Source organism: Aquarana catesbeiana, linkage group LG03, assembly GCF_042186555.1.
Source record: "Aquarana catesbeiana isolate 2022-GZ linkage group LG03, ASM4218655v1, whole genome shotgun sequence".
Taxonomy (NCBI): Eukaryota; Metazoa; Chordata; class Amphibia; order Anura; family Ranidae; genus Aquarana; species Aquarana catesbeiana.
This window is the reverse complement of record NC_133326.1, coordinates 736,756,447-736,782,424: the sequence shown is the minus strand read 5'-3', so window position 1 is coordinate 736,782,424 and position 25,978 is coordinate 736,756,447. Positions and strand designations below refer to the sequence as shown.

Below are 25,978 nucleotides of genomic sequence, written 5' to 3'. Positions count from 1 at the left end.
TCTGGGTTCTTCAGTGCACACCGGCACTCTCTGGGTTCTTCAGTGCACACCGGCACTCTCTGGGTTCTTCAGTGCACACCGGCACTCTCTGGGTTCTTCAGTGCACACCGGCACTCTCTGGGTTCTTCAGTGCACACCGGCACTCTCTGGGTTCTTCAGTGCACACCGGCACTCTCTGGGTTCTTCAGTGCACACCGGCACTCTCTGGATACTTCAGTGCACACCTGCACTCTCTGGATACTTCAGTGCACACCCGCACTCTCTGGATACTTCAGTGCACACCGGCACTCTCTGGATACTTCAGTGCACACCCGCACTCTCTGGATACTTCAGTGCACACCTGCACTCTCTGGGTACTTCAGTGCACACCCGCACTCTCTGGATACTTCAGTGCACACCTGCACTCTCTGGGTTCTTCAGTGCACACCCACACTCTCTGGATACTTCAGTGCACACCTGCACTCTCTGGGTTCTTCAGTGCACACCCACACTCTCTGGATACTTCAGTGCACACCGGCACTCTCTTTATACTACAGTGCACACCTGCACTCTCTGGGTTCTTCAGTGCACACCTGCACTCTCTGGGTTCTTCAGTGCACACCTGCTCTCTCTGGATACTTCAGTGCACACCTGCACTCTCTGGATACTTCAGTGCACACCGGCACTCTCTGGTAAATTCCTTGCAAGCCTTGACTCCTGGAGACCTCCTGTCTCTCTGGGTGGAGCCCAAAATCATGGTCCTGACTCTGCTATCAGGCCCACACACACCTGAACAATCAGTGTGCCGGTGAGTCCCAAAACCTGGACCCAGGACTGGGAATTTCATCCCACCCTGATCTCTAAGAAATCCCCAGGCTCCAGATCCCAAAACGGATTTTAGTAAACAATGAGGAAACTGAAAAGCCAGTTTCCTCCCAAACAAGAAAATAAACTGGAGCCCCTCAACCTGCCTGGTTGAGAATCCTGCATCCAAACACTGGTGGGTACCACACTACACAATATATATATGTATATATACACACACAGTCAGTCTGCATTTAGTGTAGACTAGATATTCAGTCAGTGTAGGCAGTGTATTTGATGTGTGTGTATAATATATATATGTAGCAATAACTCTCGGTAGAGCTGCTGGTTTAAGCGGGCTTGTTACCTTCACTCTCGATACCTCTGTTTCACCGGCATCGGGTCTAGGGTTCCGTTGAGTTTACCTCTGGACGATATAAGCACCAACACTTGAGTACGTTTTCAATGCTTTAATGAACCAAGTAATCAATGAAGTAGCAGGAAAGAGGCAGGAGGAAAGCTGCAGGGAAGCTCAAATACCTTTCTTTAGGTTTCTTTAGAATGTCCTTTAGGATTAAACACTGTAGTTGAATGCGATCCCCTTATGGGACACAATCTTTGCCCGCCTGGATAGGCCTCTCTCACTTGTCTAGCAGCCAGTACGAACAAAAGTCTCTGCCACAGACTTGTTTGGGATAAAACCCGTACGATCCTCTGCCACAGGATGTATTGGTTTGTGATGAATGTCAGACACAGTACTTGAACCTTTAAGCCATGTGATATTTCAGTTTTTCTTTTTTAATAAATCTGCAAAAATGTCAACAATTCTGTGTTTTTCTGTCAATATGGGGGGCTGTGTGTACAATATGGGGGGCTGTGTGTACAATATGGGGTGCTGTGTGTACAATATGGGGGGCTGTGTGTACAATATGGAGTGCTGTGTGTACAATATGGGGTGCTGTGTGTACAATATGGGGTGCTGTGTGTACAATATGGGGGGCTGTGTGTACAATATGGGGTGCTGTGTGTACAATATGGGGTGCTGTGTGTACAATATGAGGTGCTGTGTGTACAATATGGGGGGCTGTGTGTACAATATGGGGTGCTGTGTGTACAATATGGGGTGCTGTGTGTACAATATGGAGTGCTGTGTGTACAATATGGGGTGCTGTGTGTACAATATGGGGTGTTGTGTGTACAATATGGGGGGCTGTGTGTACAATATGAGGTGCTGTGTGTACAATATGAGGTGCTGTGTGTACAATATGGGGTGCTGTGTGTACAATATGGGGGGCTGTGTGTACAATATGAGGTGCTGTGTGTACAATATGGGGTGCTGTGTGTACAATATGGGGTGCTGTGTGTACAATATGAGGTGCTGTGTGTACAATATGAGGTGCTGTGTGTACAATATGGAATGCTGTGTGTACAATATGGGGTGCTGTGTGTACAATATGAGGTGCTGTGTGTACAATATGATGTGCTGTGTGTACAATATGGGTTTCTGTGTGTACAATATGGGGCGCTGTGTGTACAATATGGGGTGCTGTGTGTACAATATGGGGTGCTATGTGTACAATATGGGGGGCTGTGTGTACAATATGGGGGGCTGTGTGTACAATATGGGGGGCTGTGTGTACAATATGGGGGGCTGTGTGTACAATATGGGGTGCTGTGTGTACAATATGGGGTGCTGTGTGTACAATATGGGGTGCTGTGTGAACATTAATGAGGAAAAAAATGAACTTAAATGATTTTAGCAAATGGCTGCAATATAACAAAGAGTGAAACATTTAAGGGGGGTCTGAATACTTTCCATCACCACTGTATGTTTGCTGGGTTGCATTTTTGGGGCTTTTCCTTTTAGTTTTTTCAATCACCTTTTTCTGTCACTTTTTAAATAGCTTTTTTTTTTTTTCTGGTTCCTTCAGTCTATCAATTAAGGGGGGTGGTTAATTGCTCACAGGTGCCTATATAACTGTGCGTAGGACTCATTCTGAGCGTGCTCATTGTGAGCCTGCTGGAACTCTGTGTAAGTGGAACTGGTCTAAGTGGTGAGTTAAAAACCAGAGTTTATAACAGGGGTCATAGTACCTGTGTAGTGTGAGTACCTGAGTGTTTTCTGAGTAGTGTGTGTGGATCGTTAGTACTTGTGTATTGTGTACTGTATACTTGAGTATTGCGAGTGCACGTAGGTCTGTGAGTACCTGTGTATTGTCTTGTGGTGTTCCTGTGTATTGTCTTGTTGTGTACCTGTGTATTGTCTTGAGTATTAGTGCCAGGAAGCTAGCTGTTAGGTAATTTGGACAGGGTAAAATCCCCAATCCTCACCAAATTTAATAGGTACGATGCCCGGCGGGTGTGGAGAGGCGACTCTTTGTACATCTTGCTGCATGTATGCGTTCCTTGATCATCCGATCGAGGGCGAATACTGCTGTGCAAAATGTAAGCACATTGTTTTCCTGGAAGCCCAGGTTCTGAATCTGGGGAAGCAACTGATAGCACTGAGAAGTCCCTCCATACTAGAGGAGAGCCAGTAACGTACACGGCAGGTGCCAGCAGGGGCCAGCACAGAGGGGGGTGGAGAAAAAGAGGTGCAGGCACTAGCAAAGAGTAGATGGGTGACAGTCAGGAAGGGTAGAGGGGAAAGGGTGCCAGGGAGGCCGATCCAGGACTGGAGCATCCCAATAAGTACGCTCCATTGAGTGTCATTGGTGAAACCAGTCAGGGACCAGCACTGCTGGAGATGAGGGACTCTCCTAGCTGCCAGGGGAAGAACTCCTCCAGTGAGAGTGGGGGGGCAGCAAAGGGAAAGGAAAGACAGATTCTGGTGGTAGGGGACTCAATTCTTAGGACAGAGAGGGCAATCTGTAACCAAGACCTGAAGCGCCGAACAGTATGTTGTCTACCGGGCGCTCGGGTTCGGCACATCACGGATCTTGTGGACAGATTACTGGGAGGGGCTGGGGAAGACCCGGCTGTCATGGTGCACGCTGGCACCAATGACAAAGTCAGAGGCAGATGGAGTGTCCTAAAGAACGATTTTAGGGGCTTAGGAGCTAAATTGAGGAAAAGGACCTCCAAGGTAGTGTTCTCAGGAATACTACCGGTACATCGAGCCACACCAGAAAGGCAGAGGGAGATTAGGGAAGTAAACAAGTGGCTGAAGAGCTGGTGTAGTAAGGAGGGGTTTGGGTTCCTGGAGGACTGGGCCGACTTCTCAGTCGGTAACCGGTACTATAGAAGGGACGGACTGCACCTAAATGAGGAGGGTGCAGACCTGCTGGGAATGAAGATGGCCAAAAAGTTAGAGGGGTTTTTAAACTAGGTGATGGGGGAGGGTCCAGAGACAGAGATAGCCAGCGCGGAACATATTCCAGAGGGTAGTATTGGGGGCATTAGTGGTAGGTTAACCAAAGCACAAAAACACAAGGTGATTATAGTAGCAAGTCCTAGTTGCAATCTCGAAACACCCAATACGAGGACAATATGCGACCGGTCTAAACTATGTGGCATGTTCACCAATGCCAGGAGCATGGCGGACAAGATGGGTGAACTAGAGATTCTGTTGTACAAGGAGGATTTGGATTTTGTGGAATTTCAGAGACCTAGTTCAACAGCTCTCATGATTGGCTTGCAAACATTCAAGGGTATACCCTATACTGCAAGGATAGAGAGGGTAAAAAAGGGGGAGGTATGCCTATATATCAAGAATAATGTACAAGTGAATGTGAGAGATGACATCAATGAGGGAGCTAGAGAGGAGGTGGAATCCTTATGGGTAGAGCTCCAAAGGGATGAAGCTAAGGGGAAAATAATGCTGGGAGTATGCTATAGGCCCCCTAACCTGAGGGAGGAAGTGGAGACGGATCTCCTATCACAAATTGAATTAGCAGCAAGGATGGGAAGTGTTATCATAATGGGGGATTTTAATTATCCAGACATAGACTGGGCGGAGGGAACCGCGCATTCATTTAAGGCTCGCCAGTTCCTTAATGTCTTGCAGGACAATTTTATGGGTCAGATGGTAGACGCACCAACTAGAAATAAAACATTACTGGATCTACTGATTACCAACAATACAGACCTGATCACAGATGTGGAAATACGGGGCAATTTAGGGAACAGCGATCACAGGTCAATTAGTTTCAGTATAAATCACACAAATAGGAAACATGAAGGGAACACAAAGACACTGAATTTCAAAAGAGCCAACTTCCCTAAACTACAAACCTTGCTAAAAGGCATAAATTGGGATAAAATATTAGGAACAAAGAATACGGAGGAGAGATGGGTTTGCTTTAAGAGCATATTAAATAAGGGCATTAGCCAATGTATCCCATTGGGTAATAAATTTAAAAGAGCGAACAAAAATCCTGGATGGCTTAACTCCAATGTAAAAATGCATATAAAAGCAAAGGAGAAGGCCTTCAAAAAATACAAGGTTGATCATCCTCAGCATTCAGACTTTATAAAGAATGCAATAAGAACTGTAAGGGTGCAATTAGGACGGCTAAGATAGAACATGAAAGACACATAGCGGAGGAGAGCAAAAAAAATCCCAAGAAATTCTTTAAGTATGTAAACAGTAAAAAAGGGAGGACAGACCATATTGGCCCCATAAAGAATGAGGAAGGACATCTGGTTACAAAGGATGGGGAGATGGCAAAGGTATTGAATTTATTCTTCTCCTCAGTCTTCACGAGTGAATCGGGGGGCTTCAGTAACCAAAACTGCAGTGTTTATCCTCATGGCACAACACAGGAAGCACCTCCATGGTTAACAGAGGACAGAAGCAAAATTAGACTTGAGAAACTTAACATTAATAAATCACCGGGACCAGATGGCTTGCATCCGAGGGTACTTAGGGAACTCAGTCAGGTGATTGCCAGACCATTGTTCCTAATTTTTACAGACAGTCTACTGACTGGAATGGTACCAGCTGATTGGAGAAAAGCCAATGTAGCACCAATATTTAAAAAGGGCTCAAAATACATCCCTGGGAATTACAGACCAGTTAGCCTAACATCAATAGTATGTAAACTCTTAGAGGGGATGATAAGGGACTATATACAAGATTTTAGTAATAAGAATGGTATCATTAGCAGTAATCAGCATGGATTCATGAAGAATCGTTCTTGCCAAACCAATCTATTAACCTTCTATGAGGAGGTGAGTTGCCATATAGATAAAGGAAGGCCCGTAGACGTGGTGTATCTGGATTTTGTAAAAGCATTTGACACAGTTCCCCATAAATGTTTACTGTACAAAATAAGGTGCGTTGGCATGGACCATAGGGTGAGTACATGGATTGAAAACTGGCTACAAGGGCGAGTTCAGAGGGTGGTGATAAATGGGGAGTACTCGGAATGGTCAGGGGTGGGTAGTGGGGTTCCCCAGGGTTCTGTGCTGGGACCAATCCTATTTAATTTGTTCATAAACGATCTGGAGGATGGGATAAACAGTTCAATCTCTGTATTTGCAGACGATACTAAGCTAAGCAGGGCAATAACTTCTCCGCAGGATGTGGAAACCTTGCAAAAAGACCTGAACAAATTAATGGGGGAGGGGCAACTACATGGCAAATGAGGTTCAATGTAGAAAAATGAAAAATAATGCATTTGGGTGGTAAAAATCTGAATGCAATCTATAGACTGGGGGGAGAACCTCTGGGGGGATCTAGGATGGAAAAGGACCTGGGGGTCCTAGTAGATGATAGGCTCAGCAATGGCAGGCAATGCCAAGCTGCTGCTAATAAAGCAAACAGAATATTGGCATTAAAAGGGGGATCAACTCCAGAGATAAAACGATAATTCTCCCGCTCTACAAGACTCTGGTCCGCCCGCACCTGGAGTATGCTGTCCAGTTCTGGCCACCAGTCCTCAGGAAGGATGTACTGGAAATGGAGCGAGTACAAAGAAGGGCAACAAAGCTAATAAAGGGTCTGGAGGATCTTAGTTATGAGGAAAGGTTGTGAGCTCTGAACTTATTCTCTCTGGAGAAGAGACGCTTGAGAGGGGATATGATTTCAATTTACAAATACTGTACTGGTGACCCCACAATATATAAATACCGGACTGGTGACCCCACAATTTACAAATACTGTACTGGTGACCCCACAATATATAAATACCGGACTGGTGACCCCACAATAGGGATAAAATTTTTTCGCAGAAGAGAGTTTAATAAGATTCGTGGCCACTCATTACAATTAGAAGAAAAGAGGTTTAACCTTAAACTACGTAGAGGGTTCTTTACTGTAAGGAGCGTCAAGGATGTGGAATTCCCTTCCACAGGCGGTGGTCTCAGCGGGGAGCATTGATAGCTTCAAGAAACTATTAGATAATCACCTGAACGACCGCAATATACAGGGATATACAATGTAATACTGACACATAATCACAACACATAGGTTGGACTTGATGGACTTGTGTCTTTTTTCAACCTCACCTACTATGTAACTATACAGAGGTGTAACTAGAACCTTCAGGGCCCCGGTGCAAGAAATCATAAAGGGCCCCCTGTCCCCCGGTCGTGGCCCCCCCCACGATGGCGAAACACCAGGTCCTGATTGCAAGTGTGACCTTTGTGACCCGGTAGTTCCATCACAGGTGTCAGTAGTTTTATTTTCGTTATTTTATTTGTTTATTCGTTTTGACCATTTTATTTCATTCACTTTTCCAATTTTATTGTTTATTATTTTTTACAATATTTTATGAGCCCCGTTGGGGGCTTTGGTGTAATATCAGGGGTCTAAGCAGACCTCTGATGTTCCCCCTTTGAGACAGAGAAAGCAGACTGAGGACACAGCCCTCAATCTCCATATCTGCAGTATCAGCTGCACAGAATGAATGGACAGGAATAGTTCTGTACATAACTTTCCCTTTATTTGAAGCATAGTAAACACAGTTTATTATGCCTCAGTTCTGAATGAACAGAGTCAGCGATCGGTGTGGATCACTGACTCTAATCATTAAGACAGGGAAAGGGCTGGTAAATGACACATTTACCAGCCCCTTTCCCGTTCTCCATCCTGACACATTCCCCGCAGCAGCTGGCTAGAAAGGGGGGAAGCCGGCAGTGTTGTTGGGGGGGGGAGTTGAGGGAGCCAGGGGGTACACAGGGGTCTGGAGGGAAGCAGGAGCTGGACAGGAGGGGTGGCTAGGACCCCTCCAGCGTGGCATAAATTCCCCCTCCCCCCAATGTTTCAGCTTGGGCACCAGGGACACTTGCCCCGCATCTCTTACAGGGTGCCAAGGGTCCCAGATGCTGCAATTGCCCCCCCTGAGACAGATGGCATCTCTTTGAGGGGGGGGTAAGAGGATATGTGCTGGGGGGGGCACTTTGGGAGGAGACAGGACTTACAAGGTGTGGTGTCAAATCAGACTCCCCCAGCCCCCCAGGACATATCCGTTTATCCCCCACTCATCACTCCTCCTGGTGTATTTTCGTTAACCCCCCTCTGAGTTACAATTGCCCCCCTCCTCTGAATGCATAAAAACACACTGACCTCAGAAGCGCGGCTCTTCCAGTCCTATACTTCTTTCTCCCCAGCTCCTCCTGTCAAAAGAGGAGGTTAAGCTCAGCAGCTTAGAAGTAGCGGGAGTGTTAAGATTAATAGGTATATTGAAGTCACCAAGAATGATTGTTGGAATTTCAGAAGAGAGAAAAAATCATTAAAATCACTACTCCTGAAAAAACGGCCATTTTAAAAACTTTTTTTTGCATTGATCCATGTCCCCTGGGGCAGGACCCGGGTCCCCAAACACTTTTTATGACAATAACTTGTATATAAGCCTTTAAAATTAGCACTTTTTATTTTCACATTTGTGTCACCAAGTGTTTCTGCAGTGCTGGTTTGTCTATGACCAGGATGTACTAGGCCGCTGGTGCTTACCAGTCCACCAGAAGGATGAGTGACACTAGTACTGGCTCTCTGCTCCATATGAGAACCATGTGGTTGTTGCACCTCAGCAACAGAAGAACGGGGTCGGGTACGCCTGACCTTAGCAGGGACCACTACTCCGTCATCAGAGCTATCTGTCAGGGTGCTCTCTACCGGTTTGTATACTGAGCCTGAATCTGACAGTGAGGTCTCTTCAATGCTGTATCTCTGTTTAGACATTTTGGCCACTAAATTTATAGGTACAGCTAGTGAGACTCACAGGTAAAAGAGCACCTGGTTGTCAGTGACTGCTTCAATCGCTACAAATAAAATGAACGGTTAGTGGTAGCAGGGATCAGGTGTGACTCTGATAACGCTGCAGTTTTGTGTGCTGTAATTTGTAAGTGACAGTGATCTATTGATACTGCACTTGGGTGGGCTGGGCGGAGGGGCTAAACACAGGTGCTGGCAGGTGTCTGGTCTGATTCTGCTAACACTGTGTTTTTGGGAACACTATACTATTGGGGAAGCTAATATAGTTCTGATCAGATCAAAGATATTGATCCGTTCAGATACTATACTAGTATTGGAGGTATATAGTGTGTATTAGTGTATCTGGCTAGTGTAATCTGACGCTGTCTGGGATTGATGCTGACCCTAACTGACACTAGAACCCAACTGATGTCACCCGTGACACTAATACAGTGATCAGAAAAGAGATCTGTACACTATACTAGTGACACTGTGACAGGGAGTGAAAGGGTTAACTGAGGGGTGATCAAGGGGTTAAATGTGTACCTACATGTCCTGGTGTCAGTGTAGTGTTGGTGTACTCACAGTAGATGTCTTCTCCTCGCTCGCTGGAAACTAAAAGGGCTCCATGAGGGGAGATGACATCACTTCCTCTGCCTGTGTTTACATTACACAGACAGAGGACAGTCTGCCATTCACCAGAACCGATCAGCAGGTCCAGGACAGAAATCATTGACCTGGGCCTGTAGACTGATCGGTTCTGAAATCAATCCAATCATCATGGGGACGGCGGGGTGCGTGACCGATGAACAATGATGGTGATTCGTGCAGGAGAGCCAACCTGCTGCAGTACAACTGTGGCGGCTGGTCAGGAACCGGTTAATGTATTTTCTGTATTCTCTGTATGAAGGTAAAACATCTTCTGCATGCAGCTCCCCCCATCCCCCCAATACTTACCTGAGCCTGATCTCCATCCAGCAATGTGCACAAGAGCAGAGGCTCTCTTGGCTCTCTCCCTCCTCATTGGCTCAGACACAGCAGGGGGATCCATTGGCAGAGGAAGACTTGGGACTTTTTATGGCAGACAAGGACTCATAAAGGGGATGGGAGTTAGGGATGTTCATCATTTCTTCTAGTGATGGGGGAGGGGTAACTTTCCAGGATTTATAACTCCTATCCTGCAGAAGGGAGACAATGACAGATGATATTTCTGGAGTATGAGTTGTATTGGTTATGGGACGGCCTTTTGTACAGAAGTGAGAACTGTCTGAGGTCTTTGTCTTCAGAGGAATGGATCGTGTTTTCTGTCTTTATTATGGTCAGGACAAAACATTCCATTCATAGATTTGTAAATATGAAATATTCTATATAAATAATTTACATTTTCATTTTCAGCCAACAGGTGGAGCTGAAATCTCTTTTCCACATGTTTACCTGCCTGTCCTTCCCGGATCACTGTACAATCCATGTTATTTACAGAGCTCAGTAGCTCAAGCTGTAATTTCCCTTCATAACTGAATGACTCAGAGGAGGGGGAGGGGAGGGGGAGCAGATTGCTGAAACCCACCAGAGGGACCTCACTGGATATTGTGTGAAAATTGAGGATGAATTGATCCGTGGTGTCTGTAGCTACAGAGGTCAATGAGGTCTCGGTCACACGTGTGTCAGTACCATGTGATTATGTGACATTTATTCAGCATTTCTAAAGCCTGATAACTGCCTTCCATGCCTGCCATGAATATTACAATGGCAGCACACAGTGCTGGTCACACAGGAGCGGTAGCGTTGTGTCGTGTTATAAATGAAGCCGCATGTCGCTGTCATGAGACATCCACGCTTGTCAGTAGGGATGAGCCGAACACCCCCCGGTTCGGTTCGCACCAGAACCCGCGAACGGACCGCAAGTTCGCACGAACGTTAGAACCCCATTGACGTCTATGGGACTCGAACGTTCGAAATCAAAAGTGCTCATTTTAAAGGCTAATTTGCATGGTATTGTCCTAAAAAGGGTGTGGGGACCCGGGTCCTACCCCAGGGGACATGTATCAATGCAAAAAAAACTTTTAAAAACGGACGTTTTTTCGGGAGCAGTGATTTTAATGATGCTTAAAGTAAAAAAAAAAAAAAGTGAAATATTCCTTTAAATATCGTACCTGGGGGGTGTCTATAGTATGCCTGTAAAGTGACGCATGTTTCCCATGTTTAGAACAGTCCCTGCACCAAATGTCATTTTTAAAGGAAAAAATCTCATTTAAAACTGCTTGCGGGTTTAATGTCATGTCGGGTCCTGGCAATATGGATGAAAATCAGTGAGACAAACGGCATGGGTACCCCCCAGTCTATTACCAGGCCCTTTGGGTCCTGTATGGATATTAAGGGGAACCCCGCACCCAAATTAAAATAAGGAAAGGTCCCTATATACTCTGAACAGCAGTATACAGGCGGTGCAAACAAGACAGGGACTGTAGGTTTGTTGTTAAGTAGAATCTCTTTGTAATTTTGAACATTTTTAACGTGTTTAGCTCCAGCCAAAAAATCTTTTCTAAGCTTTTTGGAAAACATAGGGAAGGGTTATCACCCCTGTGACATTTGTTTTGCGTCTTTCCTCCTCTTCAGAAGATTTCACCTCACTTTTTTGTCCCAATGAAAAATGTTTTTTGAAAATTTGGGTTTTTTTGTGGAACAAGGATTGGAAAGCATCAGTGGAAAGGAGAAATTGTTTTCCCATATTAACTCTTACATGAGAGAATTTCCCTTCCTAGGGGTAGATTTCATCTCACTTCCTGTTGTCTCCTTCCGTTTGCAAGTAGGAGTCGTTTGTAAGTTAGATGTTTGAAAGTAGGGTCCTGCCCTATATACTCAGCAGAAATTTGGGCCTTAGGTGTTGCTGTGGCCAAAACACTGTAAGCCCTCACAGGGCCCTGCTGTGAAATATTAGATCAAGAATTGTAATTACATGCCCCTGTTGAACAGGAGCTGAAAAATTAGGCCTTAGGCACTGGTGCTGGTGCCACAACACTGCAACCCCTCACAGACACTCTAGTTGGAACGCAGGAACGAGCCCTGCTGCAAAGTATTGCATCAAAAATTGTAATTACACGCCCCTGTTAGACAGGGGCAGAAAAATTGGGCCTTAGGCACTGGTGCTGGTGCCACAACACTGCAACCCCTCACAGACACTCTAGTTGGAACGCAGGAACGAGCCCTGCTGCAAAGTATTGCATCAAAAATTGTAATTACACGCCCCTGTTAGACAGGGGCAGAAAAATTGGGCCTTAGGCACTGGTGCTGGTGCCACAACACTGCAACCCCTCACAGACACTCTAGTTGGAATGCAGGAACGAGCCCTGCTGCAAAGTATTGCATCAAAAATTGTAATTACACGCCCCTGTTAGACAGGGGCAGAAAAATTGGGCCTTAGGCACTGGTGCTGGTGCCACAACACTGCAACCCCTCACAGACACTCTAGTTGGAACGCAGGAACGAGCCCTGCTGCAAAGTATTGCATCAAAAATTGTAATTACACGCCCCTGTTAGACAGGGGCAGAAAAATTGGGCCTTAGGCACTGGTGCTGGTGCCACAACACTGCAACCCCTCACAGACACTCTAGTTGGAATGCAGGAACGAGCCCTGCTGCAAAGTATTACATCAAAAATTGTAATTACACGCCCCTGTTATACAGGGGCTGAAAAATTGTGCCTTAGGCACTGGTGGTGGCGCCCAGAACCAAAAATGTTCTTACAAGCTATCAGCGTGATGATTGAGGAGGAAGAGGATAATTACTCAGGGATAGTCACTCAGCATCAGCATAGGCAGTCTTTGAAGGGATCTGAAAAAAATTATTCAGTTACATCAGCATCAGGTGCTTGGTAGCTGGTGGTGATCCAAGACTGATTCATTTTTATGAAGGTCAGCCGATCGACCGAGTCAGTGGACAGACGCACCCTGTGATCGGTTACCACGCCTCCAGCAGCACTGAATGTGCGTTCCGAAAGAACGCTGGATGCAGGACAGGCCAGTAGCTCAATTGCATACTGTGCAAGCTCTGGCCAGTGATCCATCCTCAAGACCCAGTAACCCAGAGGATTTTCGGTGGGAAAGGTGTCCAAGTCTGATCTTGCCCCTAGGTATTCCTGCACCATGTAAAACAGACGCTGGCGATGGTTGCTGGAACCGATCATACCTTGGGGCTGCGGACCAAAAAATTGTCTGAACGCATCGGTCAGACGGCCACCTTCTCCACCGCTCCTTCTTTGACTGACCGAAGCCTCAGCAACACGTTGTCCAGAAACAGGAGTTTGTAACCTCCCAGTCTCTGGGAACGCGTTGCACAGACCTTTCTGCAAGGCCTCCCGAAGATGTTTCATCCTCTGCTCCCTCTGCGATGGCAAGATAAGGTCCGCAACCTTACCCTTGTAACGTGGATCAAGGAGGGTTGCCAGCCAGTATTGGTCCTTCTCCTTGATACCACGAATACGAGGATCCTTACGCAGGCTTTGCAGGATCAGGGAGGCCATGCAGCGTAGGTTTGCTGAGGCATTCGGTCCGGAGTCCTCTGGGTCACTAAGGACAACAACGTCCGCAGCCACCTCCTCCCAGCCACGTACAAGTCCATGTGTTCCTTGGGACTGATCCCTTAAAGACTGCTGATGCTGAGTGCCAGGCTCCACCTCCATACTGACACAATCTTCCTCCTCCTCCTCCTCCTCCTCCTCGTCCTCTTCCTGTGTGATCGGCGGGCACGCAGGAACACTGTCTGGATAAAGGGGGCCTTGAGAGCTAAGGAAGTCCTCCTCTTCCTGCCTCTGTTCTGCCTCAAGTGCCCTGTCCATTATTCCACGCAGCGTGTGCTCCAACAGGTGGACAAGGGGGACAGTGTCACTGATGCATGCACTGTCAGTGCTCACCATCCTCGTGGCCTCCTCGAATGGTGACAGGACAGTGCATGCATCCCTGATCATGGCCCACTGGCGTGGGGAAAAAAAACCAAGGTCCCCTGACCCTGTCCTGGTGCCATAGTCGCACAGGTACTCATTTATGGCCCTCTGCTGCGTGTGCAGCCGCTGCAGCATGGCCAATGTCGAGTTCCACCTGGTGGGCATGTCACAGATTAGGCGGTTCTTGGGCAGGTTAAACTCCTTTTGGAGGTCCGTCAGCCGAGCACTGGCATTATATGACCGGCGGAAATGCACACAGACTTTCCTGGCCTGCCTCAGGACATCCTGTAAGCCCGGGTACCTGCCCAAGAACCGCTGCACCACCAAGTTAAGGACGTGAGCCAAACAGGGCACATGGGTCAGTTGTCCCTGTCGGAGGGCAGAGAGGAGGTTGGTGCCATTGTCGCAAACCACCATTCCTGCCTTAAGTTGGCGTGGCGTCAACCACCTCTGAACCTGCCCCTGCAGAGCTGACAGAACCTCTGCCCCAGTGTGGCTCCTGTCCCCCAAGCACACCAGCTCAAGCACCGCATGGCATCTTTTGGCCTGCGTACTTGCGTAGCCCCTTGAACGCCTACGGAGCACCGCTGGTTCCGAGGAAGAGGCCATGGAGGAAGAAGAAGAGGAGGGGTTGGAGGAGAGAGGTGTGTCACAATCAGCATTTTGGAGGCGTGGTGGCGGAACAACCTCCAACACTACTGCACCTTGTCCTGCATCCTTCCCAGCTGCCAGCAGAGTCACCCAATGCGCCGTGAAACTTAAGTAACGTCCCTGTCCATGCCTGCTGGACCATGAGTCAGCGGTAATATGCACCTTACCGCTGACCGCCCTGTCCAGCGAGGCATGGACATTGCCTTCCACATGCCGGTAGAGAGCTGGAATCGCCTTCCGTGAGAAAAAGTGGCGTTTGGGTACCTGCCACTGAGGAACCGCACATTCCACAAACTCACGGAAGGGGGCAGAGTCTACCAACTGAAAAGGCAGCAGTTGAAGTGCTAGCAATTTTGCCAAGCTAGCATTCAACCGCTGGGCATGTGGATGGCTGGGAGCAAACTTCTTTCGGCGGTGCAGCAGATTGGGCAGGGAAATTTGCCTGGTACAATCTGGCGTCGGTGTACCAAAAGCAGATTGCCCACAAGTACTTGGCTGTGACACACCTAATTCTACACCTTCATTCCTCTCACTGCAGGTCTCAGAGAGGACTGAAGGTCTAGTGGGGTTGGAAATCTCAGCTGATGAGGAGCAAGGAGAGATCCTCTTTGTTCTTTGGTGTGGGTCTTTTAGATATGCTTGCCAACGAACTGCATGGCAGGTCAACATATGTCTGGTCAAGCATGTGGTACCCAAGCGGGAGATGTTTTGGCCACGCGAGATACGCTTGAGACATATGTTGCAAATAGCAGCGGTGCGATCTGATGCACTCGTCTCAAAAAAGGCCCACACCAAAGAACTTTTTGAATAACGCGCAGAGACTGCAGCGCCCTGCACATGTGGAGCTTTGGGGTGTGATGCAGTCAATGTGCTGCCCTTAGGCTGGCCCCTGGAGGGCATCCTGCCTCGTTGGTGATGTGCCGCCTCCTCCTCCTCCTCCTCCTCCTCTCTCCTATCAGGCACCCACGTTGAGTCAGTGACCTCATCATCCCCTCCCTCCTCATCACTGGAGCAAACCTGGCAGTATGCTGCAGCAGGGGGAGCATGACTGCCAGATTGCTGTCCTTCTTGGGCACCCCCTCTGTCCGTGCTCATGTTACTGCCTTCATCGAGCTCAGTATCATCATCAGAGCCTTCCAAACGCTGGGCATCCTCCTGGAGCATGTACCCAACACTGTGGTCAAACAGTTCGAGGGAATCCTCATGAGGACATGGTGGAGCTAGGGAAGGAGTCACTGATGACATTGAGCTGAGGGAAGAGGCCGCTGCTTTGCCAGACAAAGCACCCTGGGCATGGGTGAGAGAGGATGAGGAGGATGAGGACGGCTTGGTCATCCACTCGACCAAGTTTTCTGCATGTTGCGGCTCAACACGGCCAGCTGCCGAAAAAAAGGCCAAGCGTGTCCCATGGCCACGTGCTGATGAGGATGCACCGTCTCCACGACCAGCACTAGACACAGAGCCTGCTTGCCCTCTCTTATTGGCTTGTGACTGTCTGCCTCTCCTTCTTGGCCTTCCAGACATACTAATGGCCTGTAGCTGCACTAAGCTGGGATAGAACACCTGTAATTTTCTTCAGGTAGCTTTATATACTGTAACCAGACAAGCCTGCCTGTCAGTAGGAAGATAACAGGAACGGATCTAGCTGAACAATGTGAGCAGGACGCACTGCACTAAATGTAAATAGCAGGAACGGATCTAGCTGAATACTGTGAGCAGGACGCACTGACTGCACTAAATGTAAATAGCAGGAACGGATCTAGCTGAACACTGTGAGCAGGACGCACTGACTGCACTAAATGTAAATAGCAGGAACGGATCTAGCTGAACACTGTGAGCAGGACGCACTGCACTAAATGTAAATAGCAGGAACAGATCTAGCTGAACACTGTGAGCAGGACGCACTGCACTAAATGTAAATAGCAGGAACGGATCTAGCTGAACACTGTGAGCAGGACGCACTGCACTAAATGTAAAGAGCAGGAACAGATCTAGCTGAACACTGTGAGCAGGACGCACTGCACTAAATGTAAAGAGCAGGAACAGATCTAGCCTAATCTAGCTCTCAAATCAAATGACACTGTCTGTCTCTCTCTCTATCAGCACACCGGAACACACTACACAGGGCCGCCGTGCAGGCGGCCTTATATAGTGTGGGGCGTGTACTAAATCCCCTGAGCCATAATTGGCCAAAGCCACCCTGGCTTTGGCCAATTACAGCTCTCTCTACTGACGGCGCTGTGATTGGCCAAGCATGCGGGTCATAGTGCATGCTTGGCCAATCATCAGCCAGCAATGCACTGCGATGCCGCAGTGAATTATGGGCCGTGACGCGCCACACGAATTTGGCGCGAACGGCCCATAACGTTCGCAATTCGACGGACGGTCGAACAGCCGATGTTCGAGTCGAACATGGGTTCGACTCGAACACGAAGCTCATCCCTACTTGTCAGTCGCCTCCGTTCATTTCATGGTGATGTCCAATAATCGCTGGGCATTGGAGGACAGACAGCGGAGGCTCCGGTATCCCAGAATGCACTGGGAAATAATAGAGAAGTAGGACAGAGCAGCTCCGGTCACTTCTGGTTGTACAGAACAGCCGTGTGGTAACTCCAATAGCTTCTGTGTGCCGGCAAAATCACCAACCAGCCGGCAATACTGACAGTGCCAGGCAGGAAATGTGTCACTGCACAGCCAAAAAACCTCTTATAATTATATATACTAATCAGCTGAACACAGAAGGATTCATCCACAAAATCCAACACCAAATACATAGAAAGAGAACTGTGCAGCACTACAAGTGAGACTCCCTAAACCTAAAAATAGGATTTGTATTTCAAATGTTTAAACAATCAACACGTGTTTCAGCAAAATTATACAGGAATATTACAATGTTAGAAAAAACAATATAAGATATCGTCAAAGTGCTCAATATTGCAGCATGATGAGTGAGACCACCCAGACTTGAGCATACTATGTACAAGTAAAAAACCTACTTTGTGGTCGGCCACTTATGATTGGTGATGTGCAGTGACACCTCCCTTACAGGATAGATATAAAGATAGCCATGCAGCGCTAGAAGTGAGACTCCCTAAACCTAATAGTGTTAATATTTACACAATTTAAACAAACAACCCAAATATACATGAGGAAGCCCCACCTAGGACGTAACGTGTAAGGTGGAGACGTCATCACGCCTGTCAGATACACTAGGAGAACCGCTGCTATACTGTTATGAAGGAGAGGAGGGTCGCCGGCCGCTCTGTGCATTCTTACATGGATATATTGTGATTCTATGTGAGGATATATTACATGTTATTATTATAAAACTATTAATGACCCGAGTATCCCAGCTATTGTGACACATACAAATAAAACAGATCTGGTAACAAGTCACCAAGCGGGTATTATCCTCAGACCGGGAAATCTGCCCTCCAGGGGGCAGGAGAGCGATAGTGAGTATGATGACATGGCGGCTGGTTTTCATTTTATAGAATTATTGTAATATATCCGAAATCCACATATCAGAGGAGATCATTTCCTCTACATCACTTCCTCTTTAGGCTCCTCCCACTAGAAGAAAAACCCCTCCCCCGGACATTTCTCCAGCATTCTTCTAGTGTTTTCAGATCTTCATAAACACAATGAAGACACATCATAAATGTCATAGAAGTGTTACTGAGCATTGCTTCCTTCTACATAATCATCAGACATGTGAGCGAGTCCTAAGGGGGTCTATTCCATCCTATTTCCTACTTGTTAGGAATATGGAGGGTCATTCCATATGTACATAGCCTGGTCACTGTTCTACTATAAGGGGAACCCCAAATCCCATGGATGAGATTACAAAGAGAAAGATTCCCTCATAGAGAGGAGAAGACATGAGAAGAGGATAGGTGATGGAAGATTCTACATGGGTGAGGATGGAGGACACCCAGAGATAGAAGGAAACACTGAGAGACGGGAACAATCACAAGACGTCACATTTCCCCATCACTGCAGATCACACATTTCTCTTACCATAATAACTGAATTTTACTCTCCGGGTTCATCAGAAAGGAAAGAGAATCACACTTCCTTTTATATCCTGAAGAGGAGGAATCTTCTTCTCCTGCTTTGTCCTCTCCCGGACAATCTTTACTAGAAATAGTACAACCCAGAAATCTAAAAGGCAATAATGAGATAATAATTAGAACTAGGGATGAGCTTCGAGTTCGAGTCGAACTCATGTTCTACTCGAACATTGGCTGTTCGCAAGTTCGCCGAACAGCGAACAATTTGGGGTGTTCGCGGCAAATTCGAATGCCGCGGAACACCCTTTAAAAGTCTATGGGAGAAATCAAAAGTGCTAATTTTAAAGGCTTATATGCAAGTTATTGTCATAAAAAGTGTTTGGGGACCCGGGTCCTGCCCCAGGGGACATGGATCAATGCAAAAAAAAGTTTTAAAAACTGACGTTTTTTCAGGAGCAGTGATTTTAATAATGCTTAAAGTCAAACAATAAAAGTGTAATATCCCTTTAAATTTCGTACCTGGGGGGTGTCTATAGTATGCCTGTAAAGGGGCGCATGTTTTCTGTGTTTAGAACAGTCTGACAGCAAAATGACATTTGGAAGGAAAAAACTCATTTAAAACTACCGCGGCTATTGCATTGCCGACAATACACATAGAAGTTCATTGATAAAAACGGCATGGGAATTCCCCACAGGGCAACCCCGAACCAAAATAAATAAAAAAAAATGATGTGGGGGTCCCCCTAAATTCCATACAAGGCCCTTCAGGTCTGGTATGGATATTAAGGGGAACCCCAGCCAAAATTTAAAAAAAAAATTGACGTGGGGTTCCCCCTAAATTCCATACCAGACCCTTCAGGTCTGGTATGGATTTTAAGGGGAACCCCGCGCCAAAAAAAAAAAAAAAAACGGCATGGGGTCCCCCTAAAAATCCATACCAGACCCTTATCCGAGCACGCAACCTGGCAGGCCGCAGGAAAAGAGGGGGGGACGAGAGTGCGGCCCCCCCCCTCCTGAACCGTACCAGGCCACATGCCCTCAACATTGGGAGGGTGCTTTGGGGTAGCCCCCCAAAACACCTTGTCCCCATGTTGATGAGGACAAGGGCCTCATCCTCACAACCGTGGCCGGTGGTTGTGGGGGTCTGCGGGCGGGGGGCTTATCGGAATCTGGAAGCCCCCTTTAACAAGGGGACCCCCAGATCTCGGCCCCCCCCTGTGTGAAATGGTAAGGGGGTACTTACCCCTACCATTTCACTAAAAAACTGTCAAAAATGTTAAAAATGACAAGAGACAGTTTTTGACAATTCCTTTATTTAAATGCTTCTTCTTTCTTCCTTCATCTTCTTCTTCTTCTGGTTCTTCTGGCTCTTCTGGTTCTTCCTCCGGCGTTCTCGTCCAGCATCTTCTCCGCGGCGTCTTCTATCTTCTTCTCCTCGGGCCGCTCCGCACCCATGGCATGAGGGGGGAGGCTCCCGCTCTTCTCTTCATCTTCTTCTCTTCTTCATCTTCTTCTTCATCTTCTTCTTCTTCTTCCTTCTTCTCTTCTTCCTGTCTTCTCCGGGCCGCTCCGCAGCCATGCTGTGGCATGGAGGGAGGCTCCCGCTGTGTGACGGCGTCTCTTCGTCTGACGGTTCTTAAATAACGGGGGGCGGGGCCATCCGGTGACCCCGCCCCCCTCTGACGCACAGTGACTTGAGGGACTTCCCTGTGACGTCACGGGGAATGCCACAGGGAAGTCCCGTCATGTCACCGTGCGTCAGAGGGGGGCGGGGTCACCGGGTGGCCCCGCCCCCCGTTATTTAAGAACCGTCAGACGAAGAGACGCCGTCACACAGCAGGAGCATCCCTCCATGCCACAGCATGGCTGCGGAGCGGCCCGGAGAAGACAGGAAGAAGAGAAGAAGGAAGAAGAAGAAGAAGAAGAAGATGAAGAAGAAGAAGATGAAGAAGAAGATGAAGAAGAGAAGAAGATGAAGAGAAGAGCGGGAGCCTCCCCCCTCATGCCATGGGTGCGGAGCGGCCCGAGGAGAAGAAGATAGAAGATGCCGCGGAGAAGATGCTGGACGAGAACGCCGGAGGAAGAACCAGAAGAGCCAGAAGAACCAGAAGAAGAAGAAGATGAAGGAAGAAAGAAGAAAGAAGCATTTAAATAAAGGAATTGTCAAAAACTGTCTCTTGTCATTTTTAACATTTTTGACAGTTTTTTAGTGAAATGGTAGGGGTAAGTACCCCCTTACCATTTCACACAGGGGGGGGCCGGGATCTGGGGGTCCCCTTGTTAAAGGGGGCTTCCAGATTCCGATAAGCCCCCCGTCCTCAGACCCCCACAACCACCGGCCAGGGTTGTGGGGATGAGGCCCTTGTCTTCATCAACATGGGGACAAGGTGTTTTGGGGGGCTACCCCAAAGCACCCTCCCAATGTTGAGGGCATGTGGCCTGGTACGGTTCAGGAGGGGGGGGGGCCGCACTCTCGTCCCCCCCTCTTTTCCTGCGGCCTGCCAGGTTGCGTGCTCGGATAAGGGTCTGGTATGGATTTTTAGGGGGACCCCACGCCGTTTTTTTTTTTTTTTTTGGCGCGGGGTTTCCCTTAAAATCCATACCAGACCTGAAGGGTCTGGTATGGAATTTAGGGGGAACCCCACGTCAATTTTTTTTTTAAATTTTGGCTGGGGTTCCCCTTAATATCCATACCAGACCTGAAGGGCCTTGTATGGAATTTAGGGGGACTCCCACATCATTTTTTTTTTTTAATTTTGGTTCGGGGTTGCCCTGTGGGGAATTCCCATGCCGTTTTTATCAATGAACTTCTATGTGTATTGTCGGCAATGCAATAGCCGCGGTAGTTTTAAATGTGTTTTTTCCTTCAAAATGTCACTTTGCTGTCAGACTGTTCTAAACACGGGAAACATGCGCCCCTTTACAGGCATACTATAGACACCCCCCCAGGTACGAAATTTAAAGGGATATTACACTTTTATTGTTTGACTTTAAGCATTATTAAAATCACTGCTCCTGAAAAAACGGCCGTTTTTAAAACTTTTTTTTGCATTGATTCATGTCCCCTGGGGGAGGACCCGGGTCCCCAAACACTTTTTATGACAATAACTTGCATATTAGCCTTTAAAATTAGCACTTTTGATTATTCATGTTCGTGTCCCATAGACTTTAACGGCGTTCGCGTGTTCGAACGAATTTTTTTCCTGTTCGCATGTTCTGGTGCGAACCGAACAGGGGGGTGTTCGGCTCATCCCTAATTAGCACCAAGAATGTATGACCTCTGACACCAAGAATAACAATGTAACACCCAACATTTCCCTTCCACATGGCTGCCTTCCCTCTGGCTCTACAGTCTCATACTGGACCTGATGAGGACTTCTCATTGGTGGCTATGAGTGGTCTTTGAAGTCAAACTCCAGACAAAACTTAAAAGGAGGCCCCTGATATGTATACGGGGTCTCCGGCCTTCCTACACAGGGGTCTCCTTTCAGCTTCTGGAAAATCCTGGAACACCACTTTGGTTCCAGATATAAAATGCAGTCCAGACATTCCCATCTCCGCCCACTTCTGCAGACAATTGGCTCCTCCAATGTTGGGATGATGATGTCACACCCCTGACATTATTTCCCTCCCCCGATCTCTGAACACGAAGCTTTCCCTCCAAATGTTCTGTGTGATAAATGGTATAATTGGGGGGCAGGGAAAGGGTTAATACGATGTAAATGATGTGATTGGTAGAAGGTGATATGTGGGAACCACCATTTAGCTCTGGTTCACACAGCACAACATGAAAGTCGCAGCGACTTCCAGCTTGACTTTGCTCTACAACTTCCCGGCGACCAGGTGTGACTTCAAAGTGACTTTACTGAGAAGCATTCCTATGTGACTTTGATGATCCGTGTTTATAGCGTGTTTTATCACATGACAAAACATGCGTCTGATAACCGTGATTGGGGCGTCATTAACAATCAGGCTGCATTTACATCTGCATGATTCTGAATGCACATCAACCGCACAGAAATTGTGTGCTTTGCCGCACGTTTCAGAAATGCGCTGCGACCGTGCATCACGCATGTACTGCAAAAATGGCGAGGCGAGCACGATGCATGTTTCCAAAACGTGTGACAAAGCATGCGTATTCCTGCAGGTTGCCGGGCATTCAGAAACGTTCAGACGCCAATGAATGTTATCGCAAGTGCAACGTGTGTTGCCGCACATCTTCAAAATTCACAGCAAAGCAAAGCATGCGTTTTCTTATGGGTTGGCGTTCAAAAACATGAAGATACAGATGAATGGTAACACAAGTGGGATGCGCATTGTCACACAAAACACGCAGAAAAGCATGCGTTTTCTTGCAGGTTGCCGTCAGTTGTAAATACATTACCATTCATTCACATCTGTACATTTCCAACCGCACAGCAACCTGCAAGAAAATCCATGCTTTGCTGTGCGTTTCATAAATGTGCGACAATGTGCGTCACACTTGTGTTATTATTCATTTGCATCGGCACATTTTTGAATGCATGGCAGACAGCAAGAATACATGCGCTTTGCTGTATGTTTCAAAAATGCACAGCGAGGAGCATTGCTTTTGTATTACCATTCGTTTACATCTGTGCATGTGTGGCGTGCGTTGCTGTGCATTTTTTAGACATATGAAAAATCGCACATTTTCTGTGTGGGTCGCCTCGTATTCGGAAACACGCAGATATGAATGCCGGCTAATTGTTAATGACACCCCAATCACAGTTATCAGACGCATGTTTTCTGCCAAGATGCATGACGCTCCATGACTGAGAAGATTCTTGATCTACTTTGGGGTGTTTGTTGCATGTAGGGCAGAACATTCCAGTGAATGGGCTCCCTATACACAATGTGTGCTTACACATGAAAAATACACAAATAATGGAAGTGGGAATGTGCGTTTCCGCTACGCTCAGGTGTGACTGGGATGTGTTGGGAGGAAGATTTTAGGCAGCAAGGATGACCAGGGAGGAGAGGTGAGGGGTAAAGAAGCCTCAGAAGTCGCAGCAAAGTCTATAAGATTCAGACAAATGTACGACTTTCTGGGGATTTTACATTGAAGTCTATGGGAGTCGTGCAGCACAAGAATCACCCAAAAGTAGTGCAGGAAGTGTTTTCTTTTGTTGCAGTGACTCAAATCGCAGCAATTAGGACAACATCCAATAAAATCTTTGTGTTTTCACCTGACCTGCGACTTTACATGTCATCAGAATGTCGCTGGAAAATTGCTGTAGTGTGAACCAGGGCTTAGGGCTGAGGAAAGTGTGAGTTCCCAGGACTTCTAACAAGTGTGGTAGATGGAGAACATGTCTGATAATCACCGTTATACTGTATGCAGGTTCCTGCCCATTCTCTGAATTCAGTTAGGATATCCTCACACTCACTTACCTGACCTTCTGACTCCTGTGTAGGAATGGAGATAGAAGTTTCTGGAACTCTGGACCCACAGTGAGATATGAAAAATGTAAAGACTGAAAACTTTCTCTCTTCAAAGTCTTCAAGCAATAGTTCAGCTGCTTGTAATAATTCCTGTCCATCCACAAGTGACCAGTATCTGAGCCGCACAGCCACAAATCTGTACAACCAGACATGACTCTCCTAATGAAGTCCTCATCCTGAGTCTCATACAGACAGAAGATGATATGAGTATAGAAAACCTGATAACTGCCCTTCATGGCCCATTTTCTCATTGCAGGTTTGGCTCGGAGTGAGATGGTGATTCCTGTGATCTCTGAGAATTTCTTCACCTGATTTTCATTTAAGAAACCAAACAGGAATTGTACAGATAATGCTAAATGTGAGTAATCTGAGAAGTAATCTGAACTGAAGTCATGGAGTGATTTCCCTTTACAGATCTCTGGGAGGAAAGTACGTTTCATAAATCCAAACCAACCATCATCCATCCCATAATAGAGAGCAGCAAGGAACTCCTGTACACTCAGGTGGATGAAGCTGTAGCAGGTTTGGGTGTCGATGTCCCAATGAAAGATGTTCTCATTCAGAAATACAGACTCCACCTCATCCAGAGAAAGTCCATGTCTTTCTAGATCTTTCTTCTCAAATAAGATTTGTTGGTTCAGAACTCCCTGATTGGCCAGAGCACACAGCTTCTTCAGACAGGTTTGTTTCCTGGGTACAGACTGCTCCTTCTTGCTGTGATGGGTTAGTAAAACCCTCAGGTAGAGAAGGTAAATTGAAGTCGTTGTATGACACTGAATTGGATCCAAATCTTTTCTTATTTCTTGTTTCATTACAGTGCAGACAATCCAGCATGTGATGGGGACGGCACACATGGTGTACACAACGTCATTGTCTTTTATTATACTGAGAACCTTGTCGGCATCTTCTTTATTTCCAAAGAATTTATGGACATATTCCTCTCGATCGTCCCTTGTAAATCCCTGGATTTCCACATTGCGAGAATCATTGATGAATGTGTTAAGTTTCTCCATGGCCAGTGACCTTGTGGTGATGATCAGAGAAGATTGTGAGAGAACCTGTCTCCTGAGCAAGCTTTGGAGAATTATTTCTTTGTGGGTTTCCATAGAAATGTCAACACAACCCTCAGATTTCTCATCCAGAGTCCACCTCAGTTCATCAAACCCATCAACTATGGTAAGAAGTTTTCTCTGACTTCCAGGATCCTCCAGAATAGACACCAGATCACCTGAACTCAGTCTGCAGGCTTTGGATAAAAGTCCCACAAGGCTTATGTTTCCAGGGATGGTGTTGATTTCTCTACAGCTCAGATAAAACACAAAATCAAACTTGTCTTGGTAGAGATCCCCAAAGGCCCAGTCCAGCATGATCTTCTTGGAGGTCATTGTTTTTCCAATCCCAGCAGCTCCTTGTAACACCACAATCTTAGGGATGAACCCATATTTATCAGCGTCAAAGAGGGCCTGGATTGTGGTTGGGGATCTTTTCTCCATGATCTGTAGATGTTTTCTTCCTGATCTCTTTAGTTCTTGTTCTTTTCCCTCTTTATTCTGGGGTCCGTTTATCATCAATAACTTGGTGAATCTTTCCTGTAGATGAACAGCCTCCCCCATACAGGAATTGTATTCTTTAATCCTCTGGAACCTCTCTTTCTCAGACTCTTTGTGATCCTTACTGATGTCTTTATGAGAGAAAAGAGAATATTTTATTCCTCATACACACATGAAACAGTATTTATAAGATAGAGTTGGGAATATTGTATTCTAACCATAAACTCAAAGAATGGAACCCTAAAAGAAGATATCCCATGAAATACAGGAGGACTGTGGAAGCATCCAAACTATGGACACACCATCCAGATGAGGCATAAATAGAACCGATATGGCTCCGGTGCAAGAAACCATGAAGGACACCCGCTGACTGCTGGGGCCCTTTCCTCCAAGGCTGGGGCTCTTCTCTCTGAGGCAGGGGCCCTTTCATCAGCCCATGGCCC

The 25,978-nt window shown here is 46.9% G+C and overlaps 1 protein-coding gene across 1 annotated transcript in view; it reads right to left on the bottom strand.

The window, feature by feature from the left end:
• LOC141133855 (NACHT, LRR and PYD domains-containing protein 3-like) overlaps positions 1-25,978 on the bottom strand; it is a 179,672-nt gene that overhangs the window by 46,805 nt on the left and 106,889 nt on the right. The window contains 2 exon segments of the mRNA XM_073623438.1: positions 18,530-18,673; positions 23,935-25,666. Coding sequence (XP_073479539.1) covers positions 18,530-18,673; positions 23,935-25,666 — 1,876 coding nt within the window.